General features: G+C 58.3%; 1 protein-coding gene across 1 annotated transcript; it reads left to right on the top strand.

Annotated features, from left to right (window-relative positions):
• The first annotated feature begins 1,844 nt into the window (after positions 1-1,844).
• DERA (deoxyribose-phosphate aldolase) lies at positions 1,845-20,293 on the top strand. The gene is made up of 9 exons (XM_069762748.1): positions 1,845-1,958; positions 5,868-5,965; positions 6,038-6,185; positions 7,407-7,502; positions 9,114-9,248; positions 9,915-10,043; positions 15,687-15,799; positions 17,498-17,647; positions 19,974-20,293. The coding sequence occupies exons 1-9, from the start codon at positions 1,928-1,930 to the stop codon at positions 20,028-20,030; spliced, it is 957 nt and encodes a 318-aa protein (XP_069618849.1). The 5' UTR covers positions 1,845-1,927; the 3' UTR covers positions 20,031-20,293.
• The last annotated feature ends 541 nt before the right edge of the window (positions 20,294-20,834 follow it).

Raw genomic sequence — 20,834 nt, forward strand, 5'->3', positions numbered from 1 at the left:
CTATAGAGGGGGAGGAGGACGGGGATCTGTGGGACTATAGAGGGGGAGGAGGACGGGGATCCATGGGACTATAGAGGGGGAGGAGGATGGAGATCTGTGGGACTATAGAGGGGGAGGAGGACGGGGATCTATTCTATGGGACTATAGAGGGGGAGGAGGACGGAGATCTATAGGACTATAGAGGGGAGGAGGACGGAGATCTATCTGACTATAGAGGGGGAGGAGGACGGAGATCTATGGGACTATAGAGGGGGAGGAGGACGGAGATCTATCTGACTATAGAGGGGAGGAGGATGGAGATCTGTGGGACTATAGAGGGGGAGGAGGACGGAGATCTATCTGACTATAGAGGGGAGGAGGATGGGGATCCGTGGGACTATAGAGGGGGAGGACAGGGATCTATGGGACTATAGAGGGGGAGGAGGACGGAGATCTATGGGACTATAGAGGGGGAGGAGGACGGGGATCTATGGGACTATAGAGGGGGAGGAGGATGGGGATCTATGGGACTATAGAGGGGGAGGAGGACGGAGATCTATAGGACTATAGAGGGGAGGAGGACGGAGATCTATCTGACTATAGAGGGGAAGGAGGACAGGGATCTATGGGACTATAGAGGGGGAGGAGGACGGAGATCTGTGGGACTATAGAGGGGGAGGAGGACGGGGATCTGTGGGACTATAGAGGGGAGGAGGATGGAGATCTGTGGGACTATAGAGGGGGAGGAGGACGGGGATCCATGGGACTATAGAGGGGGAGGAGGACGGGGATCTATGGGACTATAGAGGGGGAGGAGGACGGGGATCTATGGGACTATAGAGGGGGAGGAGGACGGAGATCTGTGGGACTATAGAGGGGGAGGAGGACGGAGATCTGTGGGACTATAGAGGGGGAGGAGGACGGGGATCCATGGGACTATAGAGGGGGAGGAGGACGGGGATCTATGGGACTATAGAGGGGGAGGAGGACGGGGATCTGTGGGACTATAGAGGGGGAGGAGGACGGGGATCCATGGGACTATAGAGGGGGAGGAGGATGGAGATCTGTGGGACTATAGAGGGGGAGGAGGACGGGGATCCATGGGACTATAGAGGGGAGGAGGATGGAGATCCGTGGGACTATAGAGGGGGAGGAGGATGGAGATCTGTGGGACTATAGAGGGGAGGAGGATGGAGATCTGTGGGACTATAGAGGGGGAGGAGGACGGGGATCTGTGGGACTATAGAGGGGGAGGAGGACGGGGATCCATGGGACTATAGAGGGGGAGGAGGATGGAGATCTGTGGGACTATAGAGGGGGAGGAGGACGGGGATCTATTCTATGGGACTATAGAGGGGGAGGAGGACGGAGATCTATAGGACTATAGAGGGGAGGAGGACGGAGATCTATCTGACTATAGAGGGGGAGGAGGACGGAGATCTATTCTATGGGACTATAGAGGGGGAGGAGGACGGAGATCTATAGGACTATAGAGGGGAGGAGGACGGAGATCTATCTGACTATAGAGGGGGAGGAGGACGGAGATCTATCTGACTATAGAGGGGAGGAGGATGGAGATCTGTGGGACTATAGAGGGGGAGGAGGACGGAGATCTATCTGACTATAGAGGGGAGGAGGATGGGGATCCGTGGGACTATAGAGGGGGAGGAGGATGGAGATCTGTGGGACTATAGAGGGGGAGGAGGACGGAGATCTATCTGACTATAGAGGGGGAGGAGGATGGAGATCTGTGGGACTATAGAGGGGGAGGAGGATGGAGATCTGTGGGACTATAGAGGGGGAGGAGGACGGAGATCTGTGGGACTGGTGGATCTCAGCTCCTGCCTCTGCTATGGGTCATGTGACCTGCTAGAAGGGGGCGGTGGTCACATGATCACAGTGGGCGGAGCACAGAGCTGGAAGGCAGTGGAAGCAGAGAGCAACCAACATGTCATCCAGAAATCCGGGGAGCGAGATGGGTGAGAGGAGGAGACTCCGTGCGGCCCCCGTGTCCCCGGTCTCTCTGTGCGGCTCTCCCCCGTGTCCCCGGTCTCTCCGTGCGGCTCTCCCCCGTGTCCCCGGTCCCTATGTGCGGCTCTCCCCCGTGTCCCCGGTCCCTATGTGCGGCTCTCCCCCGTGTCCTCGGTCTCTCCGTGCGGCTCTCCCCCGTGTCCCCGGTCCCTATGTCTGGCTCTCCCCCGTGTCCCCGGTCTCTCCGTGCGGCTCTCCCCCGTGTCCCCGGTCCCTATGTCTGGCTCTCCCCCGTGTCCCCGGTCTCTCCGTGCGGCTCTCCCCCGTGTCCCCGGTCCCTATGTGCGGCTCTCCCCCGTGTCCCCGGTCCCTATGTGCGGCTCTCCCCCGTGTCCTCGGTCTCTCCGTGCGGCTCTCCCCCGTGTCCTCGGTCTCTCCGTGCGGCTCTCCCCCGTGTCCCCGGTCTCTCCGTGCGGCTCTCCCCCGTGTCCCCGGTCTCTCCGTGCGGCGCTCCCCCGTGTCCCCGGTCTCTCCGTGCGGCTCTCCCCCGTGTCCCCGGTCTCTCCGTGCGGCTCTCCCCCGTGTCCTCGGTCTCTCCGTGCGGCTCTCCCCCGTGTCCCCGGTCTCTATGTGCGGCTCTCCCCCGTGTCCCCGGTCCCTATGTGCGGCTCTCCCCCGTGTCCCCGGTCCCTATGTGCGGCTCTCCCCCGTGTCCCCGGTCTCTCCGTGCGGCTCTCCCCCGTGTCCCCGGTCTCTCCGTGCGGCTCTCCCCCGTGTCCCCGGTCTCTATGTGCGGCTCTCCCCCGTGTCCCCGGTCTCTCCGTGCGGCTCTCCCCCGTGTCCCCGGTCCCTATGTGCGGCTCTCCCCCGTGTCCCCGGTCTCTCCGTGCGGCTCTCCCCCGTGTCCCCGGTCTCTATGTGCGGCTCTCCCCCGTGTCCCCGGTCTCTCCGTGCGGCTCTCCCCCGTGTCCCCGGTCTCTCCGTGCGGCTCTCCCCCGTGTCCCCGGTCTCTCCGTGCGGCGCTCCCCCGTGTCCCCGGTCTCTCCGTGCGGCTCTCCCCCGTGTCCCCGGTCTCTCCGTGCGGCTCTCCCCCGTGTCCTCGGTCTCTCCGTGCGGCTCTCCCCCGTGTCCCCGGTCTCTATGTGCGGCTCTCCCCCGTGTCCCCGGTCCCTATGTGCGGCTCTCCCCCGTGTCCCCGGTCCCTATGTGCGGCTCTCCCCCGTGTCCCCGGTCTCTATGTGCGGCTCTCCCCCGTGTCCCCGGTCCCTATGTGCGGCTCTCCCCCGTGTCCCCGGTCCCTATGTGCGGCTCTCCCCCGTGTCCTCGGTCTCTCCGTGCGGCTCTCCCCCGTGTCCCCGGTCCCTATGTGCGGCTCTCCCCCGTGTCCCCGGTCCCTATGTGCGGCTCTCCCCCGTGTCCCCGGTCCCTATGTCTGGCTCTCCCCCGTGTCCCCGGTCCCTATGTGCGGCTCTCCCCCGTGTCCCCGGTCCCTATGTGCGGCTCTCCCCCGTGTCCCCGGTCCCTATGTGCGGCTCTCCCCCGTGTCCTCGGTCTCTCCGTGCGGCTCTCCCCCGTGTCCCCGGTCCCTATGTGCGGCTCTCCCCCGTGTCCCCGGTCCCTATGTGCGGCTCTCCCCCGTGTCCCCGGTCCCTATGTGCGGCTCTCCCCCGTGTCCCCGGTCCCTATGTGCGGCTCTCCCCCGTGTCCCCGGTCCCTATGTGCGGCTCTCCCCCGTGTCCCCGGTCCCTATGTCTGGCTCTCCCCCGTGTCCCCGGTCTCTCCGTGAGGCTCTCCCCCGTGTCCCCGGTCCCTATGTGCGGCTCTCCCCCGTGTCCCCGGTCCCTATGTGCGGCTCTCCCCCGTGTCCCCGGTCTCTCTGTGCGGCGCTCCCCCGTGTCCCCGGTCCCTATGTGCGGCTCTCCCCCGTGTCCCCGGTCTCTCCGTGCGGCTCTCCCCGTGTCCCCGGTCTCTCTGTGCGGCTCTCCCCCGTGTCCCCGGTCCCTATGTGCGGCTCTCCCCCGTGTCCCCGGTCTCTATGTGCGGCTCTCCCCCGTGTCCCCGGTCCCTATGTGCAGCTCTCCCCCGTGTCCTCGGTCTCTCCGTGCGGCCCCCGTGTCCCCGGTCCCTATGTCTGGCTCTCCCCCGTGTCCCCGGTCCCTATGTGCGGCTCTCCCCCGTGTCCCCGGTCCCTATGTGCGGCTCTCCCCCGTGTCCCCGGTCCCTATGTGCGGCTCTCCCCCGTGTCCCCGGTCCCTATGTGCGGCTCTCCCCCGTGTCCTCGGTCTCTCCGTGCGGCCCCCGTGTCCCCGGTCCCTATGTCTGGCTCTCCCCCGTGTCCCCGGTCCCTATGTGCGGCTCTCCCCCGTGTCCCCGGTCCCTATGTGCGGCTCTCCCCCGTGTCCCCGGTCCCTATGTGCGGCTCTCCCCCGTGTCCTCGGTCTCTCCGTGCGGCCCCCGTGTCCCCGGTCCCTATGTGCGGCTCTCCCCCGTGTCCCCGGTCCCTATGTGCGGCGCTCCCCCGTGTCCTCGGTCTCTCCGTGCAGCTCTCCCCCGTGTCCCCGGTCTCTCTGTGCGGCTCTCCCCCGTGTCCCCGGTCCCTATGTGTGGCTCTCCCCCGTGTCCCCGGTCTCTCCGTGCGGCCCCCGTGTCCCCGGTTCCTATGTGTGTCTCCCCCGTGTCCCCGGTCTCTCTGTGCGGCTCTCCCCCGTGTCCCCGGTCCCTATGTGCGGCTCTCCCCCGTGTCCCCGGTCTCTCTGTGCGGCTCTCCCCCGTGTCCCCGGTCTCTGCGTGCGGCGCTCCCCCGTGTCCCCGGTCTCTCTGTGCGGCTCTCCCCCCGTGTCCCCGGACTCTCTGTGCGGCTTTCCCCCGTGTCCCCGGTCTCTCTGTGCGGCTCTCCCCCGTGTCCCCGGTCTCTCCGTGCTGCTCTCCCCCCGTGTCCCCGGTCTCTCCGTGCTGCTCTCCCCCCGTGTCCCCGGTCTCTCTGTGCGGCTCTCCCCCCGTGTCCCCGGTCTCTCTGTGCGGCTCTCCCCCGTGTCCCCGGTCTCTCTGTGCTGCTCTCCCCCGTGTCCCCGGTCTCTCCGTGCTGCTCTCCCCCCGTGTCCCCGGTCTCTCCGTGCTGCTCTCCCCCCGTGTCCCCGGTCTCTCCGTGCTGCTCTCCCCCCGTGTCCCCGGTCTCTCTGTGCTGCTCTCCCCCCGTGTCCCCGGTCTCTGCGTGCGGCTCTCCCCCGTGTCCCCGGTCTCTGCGTGCGGCGCTCCCCCGTGTCCCCGGTAGCTGCGTTCTGTGCTGCCTCATTGACTCGGTCGCTGTCCGCCTTCTCTTCCTCTCTGGTCGCTCCGGGGTGACGCTCGCTCTGCACTTTGCACCCTGGTCGGGGAGAAGTAGCTGCTCAGTGTGAGGACTCTGCACATTGTTTGGTTTCTTTCGAGAGTTCGAAGGTCGTTTTTTAAACTTTGGGTTTAGTTGGGGGGCCGGTTCCTTTCTTGGTTCAGCGGGGGGCCGGTTACTTTCTTGGTTGCAGCGGGGGGGGGGGGGGGGGGGCAGTTTCTTTGTCTGTGACTGCGGAGGGGCGGTTTCTTCCTCTGCAGCAGCAGGGGGGATGGTTACTTTCTCGGTGGCAGCAGGGGGCCGGTTTCTTTCTTGGTGGCAGCGGGGGGCCGGTTTCTTTGTCAGTGCCTGCGGAGGGGCGGTTTCTTTCTCGGTGGCAGCAGGGGGCCGGTTTCTTTCTTGGTGGCAGCGGGGGGCCGGTTTCTTTCTTGGTGGCAGCGGGGTTGTTGGTTTGTTTGTCGGTGCCTGCGGTGGGCAGCGGTTTCTTAATCTGCAGCAGCAGGGGGGATGGTTTCTTTCTCGGTGGCAGCGGGGGGCCGGTTTGGTGTTTTTTGGGAGCTTCTATCACATCAGACTTCCCCCTCATTTCCAGACCTCGGGTGGGTTTCCCGAGTTGCGGTCAATCAGCCGGCCGTACTGAGACGCGCGGAGCAGATTCAGAGCCGTAGGACGGTGAAGAAGGACTGGCAGGTGAGGAGGGGTCTCATCTGGACTTGGGGGGTGCAGTGGCGCTTATTAACCCTTCGCTCCTGTCCTGTACAGGCGGCCTGGCTGCTGAAAGCCGTCACCTGCATGGATCTGACCACCCTCTCCGGAGACGACACCGCGGCCAATGTCCACCGCCTCTGCTACAAGGCCAAGCATCCAATCCGAGATGACCTTCTGCGCAGCATCAAGATGGACGACTCGGGTACTGGCAGCACAACCCCCATCGTCCTATGTGGCGTAGAGGGGATCTGGTTACATTCACTCTGTAGAGGAGCTGCCTACTCAGAATGGGGGGAGATTGATAATCCACATTGTAGGTTTCCTCACAAATGATGGACCCGGGGGTCCTCCATGTCCTCTCCAGAGATCCCCCGGCCTCTGCTTCCTACCTGTGGGTCATCCATGTCCTCTCCAGAGATCCCCCGGCCTCTGCTTCCTCCCCGGGGGTCCTCCATATCTTCTCCAGAGATCCCCCGGCCTCTGCTTCCTCCCCCGGGGTCCGCCATGTCCTCTCCAGAGATCCCCCGGCCTCTGCTTCCTCCCCGGGGGTCCGCCATGTCCTCTCTAGAGATCCCCCAGCTTCTGCTTCCTCCCCGGGGGTCCTCCATGTCCTCTCCAGAGAACACTCGGCCTCTACTTCCTCCCCGGGGGTCCTCCATGTCCTCTCCAGAGATCCCTCGGCCTCTACTTCCTCCCTGGGGGTCCTCCATGTCCTCTGCAGACATCCCCCGGCCTTTGCTTCCTCCCCGTGGGTTCGGCGTATCCTCTCCGGAGATCCCCCGGACTCTGCTTCCTCCCCGGGGGTCCTCCATATCTTCTCCAGAGATCCCCCGGCCTCTGCTTCCTCCCCCGGGGTCCGCCATGTCCTCTCCAGAGATCCCCCGGCCTCTGCTTCCTCCCCGGGGGTCCGCCATGTCCTCTCTAGAGATCCCCCAGCTTCTGCTTCCTCCCCGGGGGTCCTCCATGTCCTCTCCAGAGAACACTCGGCCTCTACTTCCTCCCCGGGGGTCCTCCATGTCCTCTCCAGAGATCCCTCGGCCTCTACTTCCTCCCTGGGGGTCCTCCATGTCCTCTGCAGACATCCCCCGGCCTTTGCTTCCTCCCCGTGGGTTCGGCGTATCCTCTCCGGAGATCCCCCGGACTCTGCTTCTTCCACAGGATCTGTCATGTTCTTTTCGGAGTTTTCCCCGTTGCCTCTGTTTCCTCCCCCGGGGATTTGACATGTCCTCTCTGGAGATCCCCCAGCCTCTGCTTCCTCCACAGGATCTGTTATGCCTTTTTCGGTGATCCCCCGGCCTCTGCTTCGTCCAGAGGATCTGTCATGTCCTGTCTGGAGATCCCTCTGCTTCCTTCCCAGGGGTCCGTTGTGTCCTTTGCAGACATCCCCCGGGGTCTGATCTTTGCTGTCTCGTGTTTCTTGCAGATATTGTGACCGGGGCCGTGTGCGTCTATCCTGCGAGGGTGACGGACTCTGTGAAAGCTCTGAAGGACGCTGGTTGTCACATACCGGTGGCCTCAGGTAAGTGGCGCAGGTGCAGAGAAGAGCTGCTGCTGCTGGGGTGGTTGTGGGGCATTGTTGCTGGTGGTTGTGGCGTGTTTCTGCTACCAGTGGCGGTGTGTCGCTGCCGGCATTGGTTGTCGCTGCTTCCAGTGGTGGTTGTTGCTCTCGGCGATGTTTGCGGCACGTTGCTACTTTCAGCAGTGGTAGCATTGTGTTACTTCTTCTGGCAGTGGTTGTGGCACGGCGTTGCTGGTAGCGGTGAGGTTGCGGTGTGTTTCTGTTGTCGGAGGCAGTGGTTTGCGGCTTTTTTCCACTTTTTTTTTTTTCTTCTGTTGGAGTTGGTTGCTGCGTAATTCTGTTTTTAGCTGTGGTTGCAGCATGTTGCTGTTACGACTTTGTTGTCAGGTGTCCCAGGACCAGGGGCTCCTTCCTTGTCCCTAACACTAGGGGCGCCCTAGCTCTCCCTGTTCCCTGGGTTACTTCTGATGGTGAAGACGCCGGGGCCACGTACCTTGCCTTAGCTCTTGAATGTGCCCTCAATATGTACCCTTCCCCCACCCAGGGAACAGGGGAGTAGTGTAAGAAAGTCCTTACTGAGAGCTGGAAGAGCCGGTAAAAATATGTCGACAATCCTCTTATTAAGCTGAGACTGAAGTTTATTCTGAGATTTTGCAGCAGAACAGTTTTATGGAAAGTCAGTGAGACAAAGCATGCAGGCACGAACAGGTGTCCAGACCGACAAAGTGGCGCTGGGACATCTGGCGATGGTCTGGCCATAGCCTGGCAGCAGAATGGCGATGTTATGGCACCAAACAACAGTAAAGGGTATGTGATACAGACAAAGAAAGCACATTGCGGTAAAAGGGCATATACATGATAACATCGTGCTGCGGAAAAATACACTTTCAAGGATAAAACCCACTCGCAAAATCTAGCAACAGTAACAGATAAATCCACCAACCGCCTTCTCCAACAACAACAACCTCCAGCCGTGCACCATAAGCCTCTCTGACAATGAGTGCTAGCCAGGGCCCAGATTACATAGATGGGAGCGGCTAACAGAGCACAGCTGAGAGCCTTAATGCAGGAAAGCTTCCAGGAGCTCTCAACTGAGCAGATTAACCCCTGCACTGCTAAAAGAAACCTGCACCGTTTAATATGAAGGTGAAGTGTTTCTAATCAATGCAGGAATAGGAGAAATCAGACAATACGGTCTTCTGGCTCCAAGTCGCAGTAAACCCGTGAAGTTGCTGCTTCAGACTGTGGTTGCGGCATGTTGCTGCTTCCTGTGGTGTTTTCTGCTTCCAACCGTGGTTGCGGCGTGTTGCTGCTTTCGGCGGTGGTTGCACCGTGTTGCTAATTTTGGCGGTCCTTGCTGCTTTCGGCGGTGGATGCGCCGTGTTGCTGCTGCCAGCGGTGGTTGCGCCGTGTTGCTAATTTTGGCGGTCCTTGCTGCTTTCAGCGGTGGATGCGCCGTGTTGCTGCTGCCAGCAGTGGTTGCGCCGTGTTGCTAATTTTGGCGGTCCTTGCTGCTGCCGGCGGTGGTTGCGCCGTGTTGCTGCTTCCGGCGGAGGTTGCGGTGCGTTGTTCCCCCCAGTGGTGACTTGTAGAACAATTCTGTCTCCGCAGTGGCCACCGGGTTTCCGTCCGGGCAAACCCCCCTGAAGACGCGGCTGGCGGAGGTCCGGACGGCCGTGGACGCTGGAGCCGCAGAGATCGACATAGTGATAAACAGGACACTGGCGCTGGGCGGCCGCTGGGAAGGTGATTGTTCCATCAGCTCTTCACTAGATGTGTCTGGGGGTCTCCGTGCACTTCAGCTGCTGCCTTGTCCCTATGATAACACTTCCGGACTCTCAGTACACTTATGAGTTGTGATAAAGCCATTGGATCTGCAGAGTGACAGGAAGTGTTGTCAGAGTGACATGATCTGAGCAGTAGCAGACCACAGCTCTTCTCTCCATTACAACTCCGATATCGGAGGATAGCGCCCCCTGCTGCCTCATTGCCCCACAACTATAGGGTATGAGGGGTCGTGGACTATGAGGGTCCAGGCGACTCTGACCTGTGGAGGGCACAACGGCTTCATCCACCGGCGGGGTTACTTACAGGCCTCCACAGATAACTTGTGATTGGTTGTCTCAGGCACTGTCACCTCATGCTGATCTGTCTGGAGGACAACTTATCACACAAGGAAGGCGAGAGGTCACCTCGTCCCTTATATAGTCCTGGTGGCACCGCGGGGACTAGTTCTGTCTGTGTTCCTAGTGGCATAGCGGAGAGTCGTCCTGGGGGCACGGCGCGGACTCGTCCTGGGGGCACGGCGCGGACTCGTCCTGGAGTCACGGCGCGGACTCGTCCTGGAGTCATGGCGCGGACTCGTCCTGGAGTCACGGCAGGGACTTATTGTCTTCTCATCTTTCCCTCTAGAGCTGTATGAGGAGATACGGATGTTCCGTGAGGCATGTGGAGAGTCACACATGAAGACCATCCTGGGCACCGGAGAGCTCGGTTCCCTCACAAATGTGTACAAGGCCAGCCTGGTGGCCATGATGGCCGGTAAGTGCCCAGTAGCTCCTTCACAAGACACTGAACCTATGCAGACGAACACGGCAGAGTCCGGAAAGCCGGGGGTCCTGGTCACGTTTGGTGAATGGTCCTCATGGCTGTGGCCTCCGGGCCCTTCTCAGGTCCACATTGTGACTGCAGTGATCCTCTCCTCAAGTGCAAGGGCCGTTCCTCTGTGAGGGTGGGTTGCTGGGGTCCGTCAGTCTCCTGTCCAGGGTTATTGCTGAACTCCGCTGCCCCTTTGTCTGAGGGGTGTTATGGGGGCCACAAAAAGTCCAGTGATGGGATCTGTCACTGACGTGCAACTGATGATGTAATGGCTGATAACAGGGAGTAATAGATTGTAGTCTCCTCCCCATTAATGGCTGATATCAGGGAGTAATAGACTGTAGTCTCCTGCCCTACAGTCTCCTCCTCCAGTAATGGCTGATAACAGGGAGTAATAGATTGTAGTCTCCTCCCCCCAGTAATGGCTGATAACAGGGAGTAATAGATTGTAGTCTCCTGTCCTACTGTCTCCTCATCAGTAATGGCTGATAACAGAGAATAATAGTCCTCCAAGCGGTGTCTCTGGACTTGCAGTGCCTGGGGTTTCTGCAGTTTGGGGTGATGTGAGGTAGTGTCCGTGTGATGTTGGGGTAGTGTTGATGTGATGTATGTTGGGGTGATGTTGAGTTGATGTCATGAACCGGGGGTGTTTGGTTGCCCCCAGTTCGTCAGGGATTTATTATATCCCACTTTCCAGTTCCGGTTTGGACCTTGCAGCTCTCTGGGGCCCCCCTTTACCCTCAGGTCAGTTGGGGAACTGCACCTAGGATAAGTAGTTACCAGAAAGGCTGCTTTGCTGCGTACTGGCTATTGGACACACTGCAGCAAGGGCAATATAACTATTCTCGGTCCCAGGCGAGATATACACTTATCAAACTCTGTCACTGCCAGGGTTTCCCCAATACCCCAGAACGCACTTCGCTGCCACCAGCCCCTGATTTGAATTAATATCGGGTCAGGAGCCAACCTAATCAGTAGCATTGACTTAGTCGGAGGACGTGGTGGTACATTTAGAGCAAGAAGAACAAAGCTAGTAAAGATGTATATTTTACTCCAAAAAGAGTAGGCAGTGTTTACAAAAGTATAAAAAGATGTTACAAAATGAAACCATTACAATAAGTACAGACAATTATAAAAACATGAGATTAAAGTGAAGACTTACATATTTCAGTTACTGGCAAACCATGTGGAGTTGGTTGGTGGGGGAGGGGAAACATCCCCAAATCGTCAGGTCAAGTTTCACAGCCTCTCCTGGCTGATTCCCTGGCAAAGACACCCTCCTTATTAGGTTCGTATCCTTATTCCCTCTGTTCATGACCTCACTGAGTGGGCAGAGATATGGAAGGCACTCCCCTTGTCCACAAGGACTGAACACTTACTAAAAACTAACTAATTTCATATCTCTGGCAGGAAATCTCATAGAGTGACAGCGTGACTATCATTATTCTTGTTCTGAAATTGGGTTTCTATTAAGTCCACACATGAAGTGGATATATGACTCAGTTAAGTAGAAATCCATTTCTCAGATTCTGCTGATGTTGGGGTTTAGAAAACTCACTGGTCTGTGGTTCTACTGATTCACATTCCAAAAATGTAAGTTTCGTGTTTTTCTGGCTCTTCAGTGCCAGTATTTTTGATCTTACATGAACACCGTACTAAGAAATCTTGGCTTGCCACGTGCTTCAGGCTGCTTCGACCAGTTAGGCCATCACGGTGCACGGAGTGTGTAGCTGGAGGGGAAAGGGAGGGGGGAAGCTGTAAGCGGGGATCGTGGCTGCAGCATGACAGTCACAAAACTACGGCGATGTAGCAGAGTTCAATGTGCGTTATTGAATAATAAGACTTACATCATATTTCATGACAGTTGATCTTAAGGTAGTGTCGGTGTGATGTTGAGGGAGTGTTGGGGTGATGTGTGTTGTGGTAGTGTCTGCGTGATTTCGGGGTAGTCGGTGTGGTGTTGGGGTAGTGTCGGTGTGTTGCTCGCTTCTCCTCCTGTGATTAATGACGCAGTGTTTTCCCATCATCCATCATCCTGTGATTCTAGTGGTTCTGAGTAATGGAGTTCTTGTTGCTGGTGGTATTGATCCGTCAGCCTTTATTCTTATACTTGGTGGCGGTTGTGTGTGAGGTGATGATGGGGTAGTGTCGGTGTGTTGCGCCCTCTTCCTCCTGTGATTAATGCCACAGTGTTTTCTCGTCCTCCATTATCCTGTGATTACAGCGGTCCTGGGTAATGGCGGTATTGAGCTGTCAGCCACCATTTTTACACCCGGCGGTGGTCGTCTCTGAGGTGTTGGGGTAGTGTCGGTGTGTTGCGCCCTCTTCCTCCTGTGATTAATGCTGCAGTGTTTTCCTGTCCTCCATCATCCTGTGATTACAGCGGTCCTGGGTAATGGCGTTCTTGTTGCTGGCGGTATTGAGCTGTCAGCTTTTTATTACACCTGGCGGAGGTTGTGTCGGGTGATGTTGGGGTAGTGTTAGTGTGTTGCGTGCGCGACCTGTGATCAATACCTCAGTGTTTTCCCATCCTCCCATCATTCTGTGATTACAACAGTCCTGAGTAATGTTCTTTTTGCTGGCGGGATTGAGCTGTCAGCTTCTATTATTACACCCGGTGGCGGTCATGCACCCGCATGCAGTACAGTTACTATGGCAGCAGTCATTGTCATGGTTCACACCGTGCTGGCAAAACTGTCACGGATCCCAGCAGTATGTCGGGGATCTCAGGGAGGATATCTTTATTGTCCCCATCACTCACACCAATTTGTCATGAACCGGGGTTGTTTGGTTGCCCCTGGTTCCTTCTGAAGGGGATTTATCTATATCCCACTTCCCAGTTCCGGTTTGGAACTTTTAGCTCTCTGGCGCCCCCCTTACCCTCAGGTCAGACTAGGTACTGCACCTGGGGTAATTAGTCATCAAAGGCTGCCTTGCTGTGTAGTGGCTATTGGGCACACTGCAGCGAGGGCGATATAACTACTCCCACACAGGCCGGAACAATAATTATCAACGCCGCCGTTGCTGCAAAGATTCCCAATCGCACAAAGTATGCTGCCACCAGCTCCGATTAACGGTTCCGAAGCCACCCAAAGTCAGTAGCGCAATTCACTTCAGAGGACACAGTTCGTTATAGAGCAGAAGAGACAAGCTAGCAATTAAATATTTTACTCCATGAAAAATTAGGCAGTGTTTACAAAGTATAAAAAGATATTAGAAAAGAGACAATTTGTATATACATTACAAATTACAAAATAAAATAAGGATTAAAATAGAAGATTACACTCACATTTTGCTTAATCATTGCGGGCTAACCATGCTTGTTGAAGATCCAGACATCACAATGCATGACAAAGGGTCTTCATGCATTAAGGTGCCAGGCAAGAATGAAAGCCAGGCTATGTGCAAGAACCTATACCTCTGAGCTTGTAACATCACTAAAGGGGCTTTTTAATGATATGCACTGATCCGATAGTTATTTACGTTTTTCCAAAGTCTCAAAGGCATTCCTGAGTGAGAGGGGAGGGACCACGAGTGGCTTTTCAGGATTGGTCACCTGCAGTTTAAAGCCACACCCTACACTAGCTTCAAGTTACCCAGTGTCGTTGCTCTAGGCTTTGCCGTTTGATGGAGGAATGCAGGGGGGGAGAAAAGGGGGTCATAGCTGCATTGTGTGTGTGTGTAGAAAGCCATGTCCTTCTGACACTAAACTCACAATATAATATGGCATTACCGTGACAGTCATTATTACACCCGGTGGCGGTCATGGACCTGCGTCCAGTACAGTTACTATAGTCCCAAGCATAAACGGTCGCACTCAGAGTTCCTTCAAAAATTTTGCCAAGCAAGTGGTTTTTAGTTTTCAAAATACCAGAATAAACAGATCACCGCAGTGGTGTAAGGTAACGTTTCGACCCACTGGGTCTTGATCAAACCTTACTCATGATAAAGAAATAGGTAGAGGACATGTTCCCAAGTGAAGAACTGGAGTCCCATTAAGGGCTGCTTGTGTGCTGCATCTGGCGTCTGCGGTGGTGTGTTACCACACTACAGTTACTATGGCAGCCGCCATTGTTACATCGGCGGCGATCGTGGACCTGCTGATCTATATTGAACTTCTAGGACCGCAGGTCTCTAGTCCTCAGTGATAATCTCCTTCTGATAAAACTACAGCATGCAGCCTAGTAAGTGACACATGGCTGCAATCAAGAGCTCCATCTCTATACTATGCTGCTCTCAGATTAGAGATAAAACCTGCTGACATATTTCCTTTAATACACGTTCTGTTTCACCACATTGATTTGAAGACGTACACAGGACAGCTGCAGAGTAATAAAAGCCGACTTGCCCAGACGATACCCAGCAACAGACACCCTACTGGGCAGACGGGCCCCAATGTCAAGTCACCAGGCACTACCCCTGGACACTCCATAGTGTGACCGCTCTTACAGGCGAGAATCCATAGTGTGACCGCTCTTACAGGCGAGAATCCATAGTGTGACTGCTTTTACAGGTGAAAATTCATAGTGTGGCCACTCTTACAGGAGAAAATCCACAGTGTTACTGCTTTCACAGGAGAGAATCCATAGTGTGACCGCTCTTACAGGCTAGAATCCATAGTGTGACCGCTCTTACAGGAGAGACTCCATAGTGTGACCGCTCTTACAGGCGAGAATCCATAGTGGGACCACTTTTACAGGAGAGACTCCATAGTGTGACCGCTCTTACAGGAGAGACTCCATAGTGTGACCGCTCTTACAGGAGACACTCCATAGTGTGACCGCTTTTACAGGCGAGAATCCATAGTGTGACCGCTCTTACAGGAGAGAATCCATAGTGTGACCGCTCTTACAGGAGAGACTCCATAGTGTGACCGCTCTTACAGGAGAAAAGCCGCAGTGTTGTTGCTCTTACAGTAGAGAGCTCTATAGTGTGACCACTCGTACAGGAGACACTCCATAGTGTGGCCGCTCTTACAGGTGAAAATCCTAGTGTGATCGCTCTTACAGGCGAGAATCCATAGTGACTGCTCTTACAGGAGAGACTCAATAGTGTGACAGCTCTTGCAGGCGAGAATCCATAGTGTGACGGCTCTTACAGACAAGAATCCATGGTGTGACGCTCTTACAGGTGAGAATCCATAGTGACCGTTTTTACAGGCGTGAATCCATAGTGACTGCTTTTACAGGCAAGAATCCATAGTGTGACTGCTCTTACAGGTGAGAATCCATAGTGTGACTGCTCTTGCAGGAGAGACTCCATAGTGTGACCGCTCTTGCAGGCGAGAATCCATAGTGTGCTGGCTCCTACAGGTGAGAATCCATAGTGACCGCTCTAACAGGAGGGAATCCATAGTGGCTGCTCTTACAGGAGAGAATCCTATGCTTGTGTCTCCCGTTTCCTGCAGTGTCTTCCTCCTTTTTGTGTACTGTGAATAGGTCGGTGCCTCTGCAGTGTCCTTAGATATTTCCATGCCCCCCACAGCCAGTGCTGCCCCCTTTGGTGTGAATATCCCCCTCTGCCCGTGGTCACTGCCTGTCTGCACCATTATTGTTGATATCAGTAGAGACTTTTCTTCTGTTTCAGGATCTGACTTCATCAAGACGTCAACAGGAAAGGAGTCTGTGAACGCCACCTACCCGGTGGCCCTGGTGATGGTGCGGGCCATCCGCGAGTACTACTGGAGGACGGGCAACAAGGCGAGTACCAGACGTAGCTGTGTCTGCCGGGATGGGGGCCCCATGTCGAGAGTGGTCTGTCCTGGGAGTGGGGCCTTGTGCTACTAGTTGCCGGTCCTGGGAGCGGGGCCCCGTACTGGCAGCCTCCTGTCCTGGGAGCGGGGCCCGTGCTGGCGGCCTCCTGTCCTGGGAGCGGGGCCCGTGCTGGCGGCCTCCTGTCCTGGGAGTGGGGCCTTGTGCTACTAGTTGCCGGTCCTGGGAGCGGGGCCCCGTGCTGGCAGCCCCCTGTATGGGAGCGGGGCCCCGTACTGGCAGCCTCCTGTCCTGGGAGCGGGGCCCGTGCTGGCGGCCTCCTGTCCTGGGAGCGGGGCCCGTGCTGGCGGCCTCCTGTCCTGGGAGTGGGGCCTTGTGCTACTAGTTGCCGGTCCTGGGAGCGGGGCCCCGTGCTGGCAGCCCCCTGTCCTGGGAGCGGGGCCCCGTACTGGCAGCCTCCTGTCCTGGGAGCGGGGCCCGTGCTGGCGGCCTCCTGTCCTGGGAGCGGGGCCCGTGCTGGCGGCCTCCTGTCCTGGGAGTGGGGCCTTGTGCTACTAGTTGCCGGTCCTGGGAGCGGGGCCCCGTACTGGCAGCCTCCTGTCCTGGGAGCGGGGCCCCGTGCTGGCAGCCCCCTGTATGGGAGCGGGGCCCCGTACTGGCAGCCTCCTGTCCTGGGAGCGGGGCCCCGTGCTGGCAGCCCCCTGTATGGGAGCGGGGCCCCGTACTGGCAGCCTCCTGTCCTGGGAGCGGGGCCCCGTGCTGGCGGCCACCTGTCCTGGGAGCGGGGCCCCGTGCTGGCGGCCACCTGTCCTGGGAGCGGGGCCCCGTGCTGGCGGCCACCTGTCCTGGGAGCGGGGCCCCGTGCTGGCGGCCACCTGTCCTGGGAGCGGGGCCCCGTGCTGGCGGCCTCCTGTCCTGGGAGCGGGGCCCCGTGCTGGCGGCCACCTGTCCTGGGAGCGGGGCCCCGTGCTGGCGGCCACCTGTCCTGGGAGCGGGGCCCCGTGCTGGCGGCCTCCTGTCTTGGGAGCGGGGCCCCGTGCTGGCGGCCTCCTGTCCTGGGAGCGGGGCCCGTGCTGGCGGCCTCCTGTCCTGGGAGCGGGCCCCGTGCTGGCAGCCCCCTGTCCTGGGAGCGGGGCCCCGTACTGGCAGCCTCCTGTCCTGGGAGCGGGGCCCCGTGCTGGCAGCCCCCTGTATGGGAGCGGGGCCCCGTACTAGCAGCCTCCTGTCCTGGGAGCGGGGCCCCGTGCTGGCAGCCTCCTGTCCTGGGAGCGGGGCCCCGTGCTGGCAGCCCCCTGTATGGGAGCGGGGCCCCGTACTAGCAGCCTCCTGTCCTGGGAGCGGGGCCCCGTGCTGGCGGCCACCTGTCCTGGGAGCGGGGCCCCGTGCTGGCGGCCACCTGTCCTGGGAGCGGGGCCCCGTGCTGGCGGCCTCCTGTCTTGGGAGCGGGGCCCCGTGCTGGCGGCCTCCTGTCCTGGGAGCGGGGCCCCGTGCTGGCGGCCACCTGTCCTGGGAGCGGGGCCCCGTGCTGGCGGCCTCCTGTCCTGGGAGCGGAGCCCCGTGCTGGCGGCCTCCTGTCCTGGGAGCGGGGCCCCGTGCTGGCGGCCTCCTGTCCTGGGAGCGGGGCCCCGTGCTGGCAGCATCTGGCGGACCTCACCTCCCCTCATCATCTCGCCTGTCGTCCATCAGGTGGGCTTTAAGCCGGCTGGAGGGATCCGCAGTGCGAAGGAGGCGCTGGTCTGGCTGTCACTGATAAAGGAGGAGCTGGGAGATGATTGGCTGACGCCACAGCTGTTCCGCATCGGGGCCAGTACTCTGCTGGGGGATATAGAGAGACAGGTGAGTGCCGACTCTGCCATGGGGGGTGATGGGCTGTGCAGCACCACTTATTGGAGAGGGATACCAGGGGCCGCTTCTTATTGGGGGAGAGGGATACCAGGGGCCGCTTATTGGGGGAGAGGGATACCAGGGGCCGCTTCTTATTAAGGGAGAGGGATACCAGGGGCCGCTTATTGGGGGAGAGGGATACCAGGGGCCGCTTCTTATCTGGGGTGAGGGATACCAGGGGCCGCTTATTGGGGGAGAGGGATACCAGGGGCCGCTTCTTATTGGGGGAGAGGGATACCAGGGGCCGCTTATTGGGGGTGAGGGATACCAGGGGCCGCTTCTTATTAAGGGAGAGGGATACCAGGGGCCGCTTATTGGGGGAGAGGGATACCAGGGGCCGCTTCTTATCTGGGGTGAGGGATACCAGGGGCCGCTTATTGGGGGAGAGGGATACCAGGGGCCGCTTATTGGGGGAGAGGGATACCAGGGGCCGCTTATTGGGGGAGAGGGATACCAGGGGCCGCTTCTTATCTGGGGTGAGGGATACCAGGGGCCGCTTATTGGGGGAGAGGGATACCAGGGGCCGCTTCTTATTGGGGGAGAGGGATACCAGGGGCCGCTTATTGGGGGTGAGGGATACCAGGGGCCGCTTCTTATTAAGGGAGAGGGATACCAGGGGCCGCTTATTGGGGGAGAGGGATACCAGGGGCCGCTTCTTATCTGGGGTGAGGGATACCAGGGGCCGCTTATTGGGGGAGAGGGATACCAGGGGCCGCTTATTGGGGGAGAGGGATACCAGGGGCCGATTATTGGGGGAGAGGGATACCAGGGGCCGCTTATTGGGGGTGAGGGATGCCAGGGGCCGCTTATTGGGGGTGAGGGATGCCAGGGGCTGATTATTGGGGGAGAGGGATACCAGGTGCCGATTATTGGGGGTGAGGGATGCCAGGGGCCGCTTATTGGGGGTGAGGGATACCAGGGGCCGATTATTGGGGGAGAGGGATACCAGGGGCCGATTATTGGGGGAGAGGGATGCCAGGGGCCGATTATTGGGGGAGAGGGATGCCAGGGGCCGATTGTTGGGGGTGAGGGATGCCAGGGGCCGATTGTTGGGGGTGAGGGATGCCAGGGGCCGATTGTTGGGGGTGAGGGATGCCAGGGGCCGCTTGTTGGGAGTGAGGGATACCAGGGGCCGATTATTGGGGGTGACGGATGCCAGGGGCCGCTTATTGGGGGTGAGGGATACCAGGGGCCGCTCATTGGGGGTGAGAGATGCCAGGGGCTGATTATTTGGGGTGAGGGATACCAGGGGCCGCTTATTGGGGGTGAGGGATACCAGGGGCCGCTTATTGGGGGTGAGAGATGCCAGGGGCTGATTATTTGGGGTGAGAGATGCCAGGGGCTGATTATTTGGGGTGAGAGATGCCAGGGGCTGATTATTTGGGGTGAGGGATGCCAGGGGCCGCTTATCGGGGGTGTGGGATACCAAGGGCCTCTTATTGGGGGTGAGGGATACCAGGGGCCGCTTATTTGGGGTGAGAGATGCCAGGGGCTGATTATTTGGGGTGAGGGATGCCAGGGGCCGCTTATCGGGGGTGTGGGATACCAAGGGCCTCTTATTGGGGGTGAGGGATACCAGGGGCCGCTTATTGGGGGTGAGAGATGCCAGGGGCTGATTATTTGGGGTGAGGGATACCAGGGGCCGCTTATTGGGGGTGAGAGATGCCAGGGGCTGATTATTTGGGGTGAGGGATACCAGGGGCCGCTTATCGGGGGTGTGGGATACCAAGGGCCTCTTATTGGGGGTGAGGGATACCAGGGGCCGCTTATTGGGGGTGAGAGATGCCAGGGGCTGATTATTTGGGGTGAGGGATACCAGGGGCCGCTTAGGCTACTTTCACACTTCCGTCTTCTGGGCTCCGTCGTTATGGGCAAAAAACGCATCCTGCAAATGTGCTCGCAGGAAGCGTTTTTTGCCCACAGACTTGTATTAGCGACGGATCCGTCATGTTTTGGCGGACGCGACGCACAAAAAAACGTTCAATGTAACTTTTTTGTGCGACGTGTCCGCCATTTCCGACCGCGCATGCGCGGCCGGAACACCGCCCTCTCCTCCCCGCTCATCACAATGGGCAGCGGATGTGTTGTAAAACTGCATCCACTGCCCACGTTGTGCTACATTTAGCACAGCGTCCATCGGTACGTCAGGCCGACGGTTTGCGAAGGCCCCGTACCGACGCAAGTGTGAAAGTAGCCTTACCTGGGCGTGAGGGACACCTGGGGTAACTTTTTGGGGTCACCATGCCACAGACGCATCGATCTATATCTTTTCTTCCAGATTTATCACCATGTGACTGGTCGTTACGCCGCACACCACGATCTGCCGATGGCCTGAGACCTCCTCATCCTGATGACCCTTCGTAATAGGTCGACCTCCTCACCGGATGCCAGATGGGGCTAGATACACTGTGCCCCTGCCATGAACATAGGGAAATCTGAAATGGCGGCACCACCCCAATCACATGGGATCAACCTAGCGCTTACTAAGAACAGTGCGGGAAACCGAAAAAAGTAAACAACGAAGGTCACCATAATAAAGTTCACGATGAAAAACATGTAAAACACCACAAGATTAAAAGAGCCACATGGCTACTAAAACCTGGGTGTCACGGTAATATAAATATGCCATATTATGAGTTTATTTCTAGAAGGTTCTATGGCACACAATGTCAGGAATCCCAGCACTTCACGGGGAGGATACCTTTATCATCCCCACCACTCACACCAATTTGTCATGACCCGGGGTTGTTTGGTTGCCCCTGGTTCATTCTAAGGGGGATTTATCTATATCCCACTTCCCAGTTCCGGTTTGGAACTTGCAGCTCTCTGGCGCCCCCCTTACCCTCAGATCAGACAGGGTACTGCACCTAGGATAGTTAGTCACCAGAAAGGCTGCCTTACTTTGTACTGGCTATTGGGCACACTGCAGCGAGGGTGATATAACTACTCCCACTCAGGCGGAAACAATAATTATCAACACCGCCAGTCGCTACAAAGACTCCCAAACGCACAGGACAAATTCTCCTGCCACCAGCTCCGATTTCTTAATTAATAAGTGATCCGGAGCCCACCCAAATTAGTAGCGTAATTCACTTCAGAGGACACGACCGTACGTTATAGAGCAAGGGGGAGACAAGCT

The sequence above is a fragment of the Ranitomeya imitator genome, chromosome 4 (genome assembly GCF_032444005.1).
Source record: "Ranitomeya imitator isolate aRanImi1 chromosome 4, aRanImi1.pri, whole genome shotgun sequence".
Classification (NCBI taxonomy): Eukaryota; Metazoa; Chordata; class Amphibia; order Anura; family Dendrobatidae; genus Ranitomeya; species Ranitomeya imitator.

Coding starts and splice junctions, on each gene's coding strand:
- DERA (XM_069762748.1), top strand. CDS start 1,928: ATGTCATCCAGAAATCCGGGGAGCGAGATGG. Junction 9,249..9,914: donor GCTGGGCGGCCGCTGGGAAG/GTGATTGTTCCA, acceptor CTTTCCCTCTAG/AGCTGTATGAGGAGATACGG. Junction 10,044..15,686: donor CCTGGTGGCCATGATGGCCG/GTAAGTGCCCAG, acceptor CTTCTGTTTCAG/GATCTGACTTCATCAAGACG.